This window comes from Hypanus sabinus, unplaced genomic scaffold, assembly GCF_030144855.1.
Source record: "Hypanus sabinus isolate sHypSab1 unplaced genomic scaffold, sHypSab1.hap1 scaffold_530, whole genome shotgun sequence".
Taxonomy (NCBI): Eukaryota; Metazoa; Chordata; class Chondrichthyes; order Myliobatiformes; family Dasyatidae; genus Hypanus; species Hypanus sabinus.
Genome location: NW_026781392.1, coordinates 132,142 through 142,500, shown reverse-complemented (window position 1 = coordinate 142,500; position 10,359 = coordinate 132,142). Strand labels below are relative to the sequence as shown.

At 48.2% G+C, this 10,359-nt stretch overlaps 1 protein-coding gene across 2 annotated transcripts in view; it reads right to left on the bottom strand.

Annotated features, from left to right (window-relative positions):
* The window catches only part of LOC132389322 (NACHT, LRR and PYD domains-containing protein 12-like), a 128,677-nt gene that overhangs the window by 100,993 nt on the left and 17,325 nt on the right, over nucleotides 1-10,359 (bottom strand). The window contains exons 6-10 of one of the 2 annotated variants that reach the window (XM_059961838.1): nucleotides 7,090-7,176; nucleotides 2,311-2,481; nucleotides 1,985-2,155; nucleotides 1,662-1,829; nucleotides 126-1,497 (exon numbers count right to left, since the gene is read on the bottom strand). The exons of the other annotated variant lie outside the window; for it this stretch is intronic. Coding sequence (XP_059817821.1) covers nucleotides 1,410-1,497; nucleotides 1,662-1,829; nucleotides 1,985-2,155; nucleotides 2,311-2,481; nucleotides 7,090-7,176 — 685 coding nt within the window. The 3' untranslated portion in view covers nucleotides 126-1,409. Of the gene's footprint in view, nucleotides 1-125; nucleotides 1,498-1,661; nucleotides 1,830-1,984; nucleotides 2,156-2,310; nucleotides 2,482-7,089; nucleotides 7,177-10,359 lie in introns of those variants that run through there. 2 annotated transcript variants of the gene reach the window in all.

Genomic DNA, 10,359 nt, shown 5'->3' with positions numbered 1-10,359 from the left:
GGAGGGAAATTCACTCTGTGTCTGAACGCGGGTGTGTGTGATGGAACGGTGTGGAGGGAGATTCACTCTGTGTCTGAAGCCGGGTGTGTGTGATGGGACAATGTGGAGGGAGATTCACTCTGTGTCTGTACCCGGGTGTGTGTGATGGGACGGTGTGGAGGGAGATTCACTCTGTGTCTGAACCCGGGTGTGTGTGATGGAATGGTGTGGAGGGAGATTCACTCTGTGTCTGACCCCGAGAGTGTGTGATGGGACGGTGTGGAGGGAGCTTCACTCCGTGTGTAAAGCCGGTATTCCACACCCGATCAGTTTCGTACTCGGGACCTCAGTGGTCTCACGTGTGATATTATCATCAATTTTATCTGTCTGCGGGGATCAGTTAGCCAGGAAGGGGCTTTGTTGAAGGTGAGATCCTGGGCGCCCAGACTCTGCCAGTCCGACCTCCCTCAGCCTGGAGCTGAGACGCTACTGTGTCAGTGTGAGGAGCTCCGACCCACTGTTGCAGTGCACAGGGTGCGGGGGGCAACAGAAACCTCAAATAAAACTCGAGTCCGGCACCAGGACAGGAAGTTACAGCGGTTTATTGATTTCATCATGACAAATGTAAATTAAACAATGTGTGAGCTGCTGACGTGTGTGAATAAATAAGCTGCTCCCGACTCACTCACAGTCACACACAATTAACTGACCGGAGACAAGGAGTGACCGGTTGAATAATCAGTCCCGTTTCTCACCGTCACTCTGCATTGGGGAACCAATGATTATAAAATCACACTTCAGGGCCGTGTCCGGGATCGCTGCAGATCCAGGGTCACTGCCGAGGGATTTGTCCATTTAACATCATTATATCGGCCAGACAGCCGAATGCACCGTCCTCAGCAAAGGGAGCAAAAGGATTCTCTCCCGGGATAATCCCACCCCGGGACAGCTGTGTCCCAGACTGAGCCCTGGAACCCGGGCTCTTCCTGTCTGGGTAATTTTCCGGGGTATCACGCGGGAGTCTGGAACACGCACCGTCGGACAACAGGCAGAAATACGTCACGGCGGGACCGTTCTGAGCGACACACAGCGTGAGGCCTGAGCCGGTTCTGTTAAAGACGTTGGGAGTTGAACCAGGCGCGCGGCCATTAAAGGTAAGGGTGGGAGATAACGGGGAGGGCGGGGAATCGGCCAAAATGTCCTCATCCCGCGGGCGGGGATGTTCACACATTCAGATGTTCACAGGAACACTGTCAGTCCGGGTCTGACTTCCCGCAGAGATCCCAGTTCCTTCTCTCCGGTCTCACTGAACGGATTCCCCACATTCAGATGTTCACACGGTCCACACTGTCAGTCCGGGTCTGGGTTCCTGCAGAGATCTCAGTTCCTCCATCCCGGTCGCACTGAACCGATTCCCCACATTCAGATGTTCACAGATCCACTGTCAGTCCGGGTCTGACTCCCTGCAGAGGTTTCAGTTCCTCCTCCCCGTTCTCACTGAACCGATTCCAGAACAGACTGAAACAGATGGGAGAATAATGATGAAATAAACAGATTACACAACAGTGTCAGAAACAGGGGACCGGGGTTAATGTTTCAACAACACTCACAGACAAATATCACCAGAAAACCCGCGGATCCGCTGATATTTTATCACATTGAACATGAACACAAACACTCACCCGATCCGCTTCAGATTCGGGAGGGTCATAATGAGGCGGCGGAGAGCGGGGACAGATCGGTCTGTCAGAGAGTTTGATTCCAGGTTCAGCCCCGTCAGTGATGGGTTTGTATTGAGAGCGGAGACGAGATCCTCGGCACCAGAATCTGTGAGACCGACCTGGTTCAGCCTGGAGATGAGAGAGAGTGAGGGTGAAGGACACAGAGAGACAGGAGACGGTACAAATCCCCAGTGTTTATCAGTAACACAATTACTGATCACATTAATGTTCAGTGTCAGACACCCAGTGACTGGAAACACAATCTCCCACAGTCTGGTACTTACCCCAGTTTCTGTATTTTACTCTCCATGTTCCTCAGAGCCGCAGACACCAGTTTCACTCCTGAATCCCCCAGTTTATTTTCACTCAGGTCCAGCTCCGTCAGTGATGGGATAGTACAGAGAGCGTAGACGAGATCCTCGGCACCAGAATCTGTGAGACCGACACCCCTCAGCCTGGAGATGAGAGAGAGTGAGGGTGAAGGACACAGAGAGACAGGAAACGGTACAAATCCCCAGTGTTTATCAGTAACACAATTACTGGTCACATTAATGTTCAGTGTCAGACACCCAGTGACTGTAAACACAATCTCCCACAGTCTGGTACTTACACCAGTTTCTGTATCTGACACTCTGAATTCCTCAGAGCCGCAGACACCAAATTCACTCCTGAATCTCCCAGTTTGTTATTGTTCAGGTTCAGCTCCGTCAGTGATGGGTTTGCACTGAGAGCGGAGGCGAGATCCTCGGCACCAGAATCTGTGAGACGGACATTGTACAGCCTGGGGATGAGAGAGAGAGAGGGTGAAGGACACAGAGAGACAGGGGACGGGACAAATCACCAGTGTTTATCAGTAACACAATTTACTGATTTTTTTTCTTCAGCACGACTGCGCAAGTCGGCCAGTGAGAACAGCGAGAAGAGTTTAAAAAGAAGACAGATTTACAGAGCGAGCGTCGGAGGAGCGGGAGACAGAGTAGGAAGGCTTTGGCTCAACGGGGCTTCGGCGATAAAGGGTCGAGGCGAGGTAGGTTATCTGTTTACAATACAGAGAGTATGTGTGTGAGGCTGGTTTTCTGTGCTCGGTGTCAGATGTGGGAGATCCTGGAGACTCCCAGCCTCCTGGACGGCAACATCTGCACCCGGTGTGTTGAGCTGCAGCTTCTTAGGGACCGAGTTAGGGAACTGGAGATGCAGCTCGATGACCTTCGTCTGGTCAGGGAGAGCGAGGAGGTGATAAAGAGGGGTTACAGGCAGGTGGTCGCACCGGGATCACGGGAGACTGAGGAACTGGGTCACAGTCAGGAGAGGGAAGGGCAAGAAACAGGTACTAGTTTCCTGTGGCTGTACCCCTTGACAATAAGTAATCCTGTTCGAATACTGCCGGAGAGGGCTGGCCTACGGGGTTGGGGAGCATCAGTGTCAGTGCCTCTGGCACAGGGTCTGTCCCTGTGATTCCGAAGGGCAGGGAAAGGAAGAGGAAGACAGTCGTGGTGGGGGACTATAGCCAGGGGGTCAGGAATGTGTTTCTGTGGACGCAGGAAAGAGACGGATGATAGTTTGCCTCCCAGGTGCCAGGGTCCAGGATTTCCTGATCACGTCCAAGATATAATGCAGTGGGAGGGAGAACAGCCAGAGGTCATGGTACATATTGGTAACAATGACATAGGTAGGAAAAGGGAAGATGTCCTGAAAGTAGACTACAGGGAGTTCGGAAGGAAGTTGAGTAGCGGGACCTGAAAGGTCGTAATCTCGGAATCACTGCCTGTCCAACGTGACAGTGAGAATAAGATTAGGATGAGGTGGAGGATAAACGCGTGGTCGAGGGATTGGAGCAGGAGGCAGGGATTCAGATTTCTGGATCATTGGGACCTCTTTTGGAGCAGGGGTGACCTGTACAAAAATGACGGGTTGCACTTGAATCCCGTATATTAATATACGGACAGCAAGGTTTGCTAAGGCTAATGGGGAGAGTTTAAACTAGAATTGCTGGGGGGAGGGAACCAAATTGACGTGACGGAGGAGAGGGAGGTTGGCTCACAAATAGAGAGAATTTGGAGACAGTGTGAAAGGGAAGATACGCAGGTGATGGAGTAGGGAGGCACTCAGTCCGATGGTTTGAGATGTGTCTATTTTAATGCAAGGAGTATGATGAATAAAACGGATGAGCTTAGAGCGTGGATCAGCTCTCGGAGCTATGATGTTGTGGTCATTACAGAGTCTTGGATGGTGCAGGGGCAGGAATGGTTACTTCAAGTGCCAGGCTTTAATTGTTTCAGAAAGGACAGGGAGGGAGGCTAAAGAGGTGGGGGCGTGGCACTGTTGATCAGAGATAGTGTCATGGCTGCAGAAAAGGATGAAGTTATGGAGGGTTTGTCTACTACATCCCTGTGGGTGGAAGTTAGGTACAGGAAGGGGTCAATAACTCTACTGGGTGTTTTGTATGGACCACCCAACAGTAACAGGGACATCGAGGAGCAGATAGGGAGACAGATTCTGGAAAGGAATTTTAATAACAGGGTTGTTGAGGTGTGAGATTTTAATTTCCCAAATATTGATTGGCATCTCCCTAGAGTGAAGGGTTTCGATGGGGTGGAGTTTATTTGGTCTGTTCAGGAAGGTTTATTAACGCAATATGTAGATAAGCCTACAGGAGGGGAGGCTGTACTTGATCTGGTATTGGGAAATGAACCTGGTCAGGTGTCAGGTCTGTCAGTGGGAGAGCATTTTGGAGATAGTGATCACAATTCTGTCTCTTTTACCATTGCATTAGAGAGGGATAGGATCAGGTAAGTTAGGGAAACCTTTAATTGGAGTAAGGGGAACTATGGGGCTATCAGGTTGGAACTTGTAAGCATAAATTGGAAACAGATGTTGTCAGGGAAATGTACCGAAGAAATGTAGATAATGTCCAAGGGATATTTGCATGGGGTTCTGAGAAGGTACACTCCAATGAGACATGGAAAGGACGGTAGGGGACAAGATCCGTGGTGCACAAAGGTTGTTGTAAATCTAGTCAAGAAGAAAAGAAGAGCTTACTAAAGGTTCAAAAAACTAGGTAAAGATATGAATCTGGAAGATTATAAGACGAGCAGGAAGGAGCTTAAGAATGAAATCAGGAGAGCCAGAAGGGGCCATGAGAAGGCCTTGGCGGACAGGATTAAGGAAAACCCCAAAGCATTCTGCAAGTACGTGAAGAGCAAGAGGATAAGATGTGAGAGGATGGGACGAATCAAGTGTGACAATGGAAAAGAGCACATTGAACCGGAGGAAATAGCAGAGGTATTTAATGAACCATTTGCTTCAGTATTCATGACGGAAAAGGGTCTTGGCGATTGTAGGGATGAATTGCAGTGGACTGAAAAGCTTGAGAATGTAGACAATAGGAAATATGTCGTGGAGCTTTTGCAAAGCATCAAGTAGGATAAGTCACCCCGACTTGAAGAGGTGTACACCAGGCTACTGTTGAAAGATGAGCCTCTGGCGATGATCTTTGCATCATCAATGAGGGCATGAGAGGTTCCGAAGGGTTGGAGGGTTGCGAATTTTGTTCACTTATTCAAGAAAGGGAGTAGGGATAGCCCAGGAAATTATAGGCCAGTGAGTTTTACTTCAGTGGTTGGTAAGTTAATGGAGAAGATCCTGAGAGGTAGGATTTATGAACATCTGGAGAGGTAAAATATGAATAGGAATAGTCAGCATGGCTTTGTCAAAGGCAGGTTGTGCCTTGCGAGTCTGAATGATTTTGTTGAGGATTTGACTAAACACATTGATGAAGGAAGGAAGAAGATGCAGTGTGTATTGATTTCAGCAAGGCATTTGATAAGGTACATACAAGACTTATTCAGAAAGTAAGGAGGCATGGGATCCAAGGGGACATTGCTTTGTGGATCCTGAACTGGCTTTCCCACAGAAGACAAAGAGCGGTTGTAAACAGGTCATATACTGCATGGAGGCCGGTGACCAGTGGAGAGCCTCAGGGATCTGTTCTGGGACCCCAAGTCTTTGTGATTTTTATAAATGACCTGGATGAGGAAGTGGAGGGATGGGTTAGTAAATTTGATGATGACACAAAGGTTGGGGGTGTAGAGGGCTGTCAGAGGATACAATGGGACTTTGATAGGATGCAAAACTGGTCTGCGAAGTGGCAGATGGAGTTCAACCCAAATAAGTGTGAAGTGGTTCACTTTGGTAGGTCAAATATGATGGCAGAATATAGTATTAATGGTAAGTCTTGGCAGTGTGGAGGATCAGAGGGATCTTGGGGTCCGAGTACGTAGGACACTCAAAGCTGCTATGCAGGTTGACTCTATAGTTAAGAGGGCGTACGGTGCATTGGCCTTCATCAGTCGTGGGATTGAGTTTAAGAGTCGAGAGGTAATGTTTAAGAGTTGAGAGGTTATGAGGGGGATAGATCGAGTTGACGTGGATAGGCTTTTTCCATTGAGAATAGGGGAGATTCAAATAAGAGGACATGATTTGAGAGTTAGGAGGCAAAAATTTAAGGGTAACACGAGGGGGAATTTCTTTACTCAGAGAGTGGGAGCTGTATGGAATGAGCTTCCAGTAGAAGTGGTAGAGGCAGGTTCGGTATTGTCATATAAAGTAAATTTGCATAGATATATAGACAGGAAAGGAATGGAGGGTTATAGGCTGAGTGCAGGTCGGTGGGACTAGGTGAGCGTAAGTGTTCGGCATGGACGACAAGGGCCAACATGGCCTGTTTCCTTGCTGTTATGGTTATATAGTTATATGTTGCAACTATATAGGATCCTGGTCAGACCCCACTTGGAGTACTGTGCTCAGTTCTGATCAACTCACTATAGGAAGGACATGGAAGCGATAGAAAGTTTGCAGAAGAGTTTTACAAGGATTTTGCCTGGATTGGGGAGCATGCCTTATGAGAACAGGTTGAGTGAACTCGGCCTTTTCTCTTGGCGTGACAGACGATGAGAGGTGATTTGATAGAGGTGTACAAGATAATGAGAGGCATTGATCATGTGGATAGTCAGAGGCTTTTCCCCAGGGATGAAATGGCTAGCACGAGAGGGCATAGTTTTAAGGTGCTTGGAAGTAGGTACAGAGGAGATGTCAGGGGTAAGTTTTTTTACACAGAGAGTGGTGAGTGCGTGGAATGGGCTGATGGCGGCGGTGGTGGAGGCTGAAACGATAGGATCTTTTAACTCCAGGATGGCTACATGGAGCTTAGAAGTATGGACGGCTATGGGAAATTCCAAGATAGAAACATGTTCAGCACAGCTTTGTGGACTGAAGGGCCTGCATTGTGCTGTATGTTTTCTATGTTTTCTTTGTTTCTACTGATCACGTTAATATTCAGTGTCAGACATCCAGTGACTGTAAACACAATCTCCCACAGTCTGGTACTTACCCCAGTTTCTGTATTTTACACTCCGGGTTCCTCAGAGCTGCAGACACCATTTTCACTCCTGAATCTCCCAGTTCATTCCGCCCAAGTCTAAACGCAAACAGACAGATTGATGAACAAAGTGATTCAAACCGTGGGTCTGAGGGGATTTCTCTCACTCGGATATTTCAGGAAACATTAAAATCTTCAGTAAATCACCGATCGGAGTTCACATCACAGTCAATGTCCCTCACTGCCCAGCTCCAGGGTATTCGCCGAATGTCAGTAATATCGTCTGTCGGTATGACCCTGTGAACTCCACATATTCTGTCCCATTCCCCGATGGAGAGAAAAATGTTCGAAAAGCAGAAATGTCAATGGGAAATTTTGAAATAGACCCACTCCAGCTAAAGGGATGGGGAAGAGAGATCCCATAGGAGGAAGGGGGATGGGGAAGAGTTCCCACAGGAGGAAGGGAGATGGTGAAGAGAGATCCCACAGTAGGAAGGGGAATGGGGAAGAGAGATGCCACAAGAGAAAGGGGGACGGGGAAGAGAGAGCCCATAGGAGGAAGGGGGATGCACGAGAGAGATCGCACCGGAGGAAGGGGGATGGGGAAGACAGATCCCCCAGGAGGAAGGGGGATGGGGAGGAGAGATCCCACAGGAGAAGGGGGATGGGGAGGAGAGATCCCACTGTAGGAAATGGGATAGGAAAAAGAGATCCCACAGGAAGAAAGGGGTGGGGAGTTTAAATCCCACAGGAGGAAGGGGGATGGGGAAGAGAGATCCAACAGATTGAAGTGGGATGGGAACGGAGGCCCCAGAGGGTGAAAGGGGATGAGGAAGAGAGATCCCACAGGAGCATGGGGGTTGGAGAAGAGAGATTCCACTGTAGGAATGGGGATGGGGAAGAGCGATTCATCAGGAGAAAGGGAGCTGCTGATGAGAGATCCCACAGGAGGAAGGTGTATGGGGAACAGGGAGCCCATAGGAGGAAGGGGTATGGAGAAGAGAGATCCCACGGCAGGAAGTGGGATGGGGATGGACGATCCCACAGCAGGAAGGAATGGGGAAGGGAGATCCCACAGAAGGAAGGGGGATGGGGATGAGAGATCCCACAGGAGGAAGGTGGTTGCTGAGGAGAGATCCAACAGTTGGAAGGAAGGGGGAGTGGGAACAGAGAGCCCAGAGCTTGAAAGGGGGTTGAGAAAGCGAGATCTCACAGGTGCATTGCTACCTGTGCCACGTGCTAGTGAGGCTAGAAATAGGAAGATAATGTAGCTAAATACGTGGCTGAGGGGATGGTGCATGAGGGATGGGTTCATGTTTCTGGACAATTGGGCTTTCTTCGAGTGGAGCTGGGACCCGTTCGAATTGGACAGTTTGAACCTGAACTGGAGGGGACTAATATCGTTGCCAGTAAGTTAGCAAGTTCTGCTCCGGGAGTTTTAAACTAGATTGCCTGGGGAGGGGAACCAGAGTGTGAGAGCAGATAGTGAGCTGGAGGATGATAAGTGTCATACGAGGACTGCTTGTATAGACAGAAATCAAAGTTTTGTACGTGATAGAAATGTTCTCAGGTGCATCTATTTCAATGCAAGGAGTATTGTCGGTAAGGCAGATGAGTTTAGGGCGTGGATTGGCACATGATGATTTTGATATTATTGCTATTAGTAAGACCTGGTTTGCAGGAGGGTCAGGACTGGCAGTTTCATGTTCCGGGTTTCCATTGTTTCAGACGTGATAGGGGGAGGGATGAAAGGGGGAGGAGTGGCATTACCAGTCAGGGAGAATATCACAGCTGCGCGTAGACGGGACAGCCCGGAGGGTTCGTCGAGAAGAGGCCATATGGGTGGAGCTGAGGAACGGGAAAGGTGTGACCACACTAATAGGGTTGTATTATAGACCGCCCAATAGTCAGAGAGAATTGGAGGAGCAAATCTGTAGAGGTAGCAGACCAATGTAAGAAACAGAAAGTTGTAATCGTAGTGGTTTTTAACTTTCCACATATTGACGGGGAATCCCACTCTGAGAAAGGTTTAGAAGGCGTGGAGTTTGTCAAATGTGTTCAGGAATGTTTTCTAAATCAATATATTGAGGTACCAACGAGAGAGCGTGCAGTACCTGATCTCCTGTTAGGGAACCAGACAGGTCAGGTGACAGAAGTATGTGTAGGTGAACACTTTGGGTCCAGTGACCATAATGTCATTAGTTTCAAGATAATTATGGATAAGGATAGGATTGGTCCACCAGTTAAGGTTCTGAATTGGAGAAGGGCCAATTTTGTGGAAATGAGAGAGGATCTGGGAAGAGTAGATTGGGATAAGTTGTTTTCTGGCAACGATGTGTTCAGTAAGTGGAACGCCTTCAAGGGTGAAATTTTGAGAGTGCAGAGTTTGCATGTTCCTGCCAGGATTAAAGGCAAAGTTAACAGGCAGAGGGAACCTTGGTTTTCAAGGGATATTGGCGATCTGCTTAAGTAGGTGTTTAGCAGCTATAGGAAACAAGGAACAAATGAGGTACTTGAAGAGTATAGAAAATGTAAGCAAATACTAAGGAAGGAAATCAGGAAGGCAAAAAGAAGACATGAGGTTGCTTTGGCAGATAATGTGAAGGTAAACCCGAAGGGTTTCTACAAGTATATTGAGAGTAAAAGGATAGTAAAGGACAAAATTGGTCCCCTAGAAGATCAGAGTGGTCGTCTGTGTGTGGAGCCTCACGAGCTGGGAAAGATCCTAAACAGTTTTTTTGCGTCAGTGTTTACTCAGGAAACTGGCATAGCGGATATGGAATTAAGGCAAACACACAGTAGTGACATGGAACATATAGAGATTAAAGAGGAGGAGCGGCTTGCTGCCTTACAGCGAATAAAGGTAGATAAATCTCCGAGCCTTACATGATATTTTCTCCGATCTTGAGAGAGACTAGTGTAGAAATTGCAGGGGCCCTGGCAGAAATATTTAAAATGTCATCATCCACGCGTGCGGTGCCGGAGGATTGGAGGGTAGCTCATGTTGTTCCGTTGTTTGAAAAAGGCTCCAAAAGTACACCAGGTAATTACAGGCCATTGAGCCTGACATCAGTAGTAGGTAAATTATCAGAAGTTGTTCTGAGAGATTTGGATATACAAGGATCTGGACAGCCAAGGGCTGATTAGAGATAGTCAGCATGGCTTTGTATGTGGTAGATCGTGTTTAATGAATCCTGTAGTAGTTTTCGAGGAGGTTACCAAGAATGCATATGAAGGAAAGGTTGTGGATGTTGTCTACTAGGACTTTTGTAAGGCCGTTGA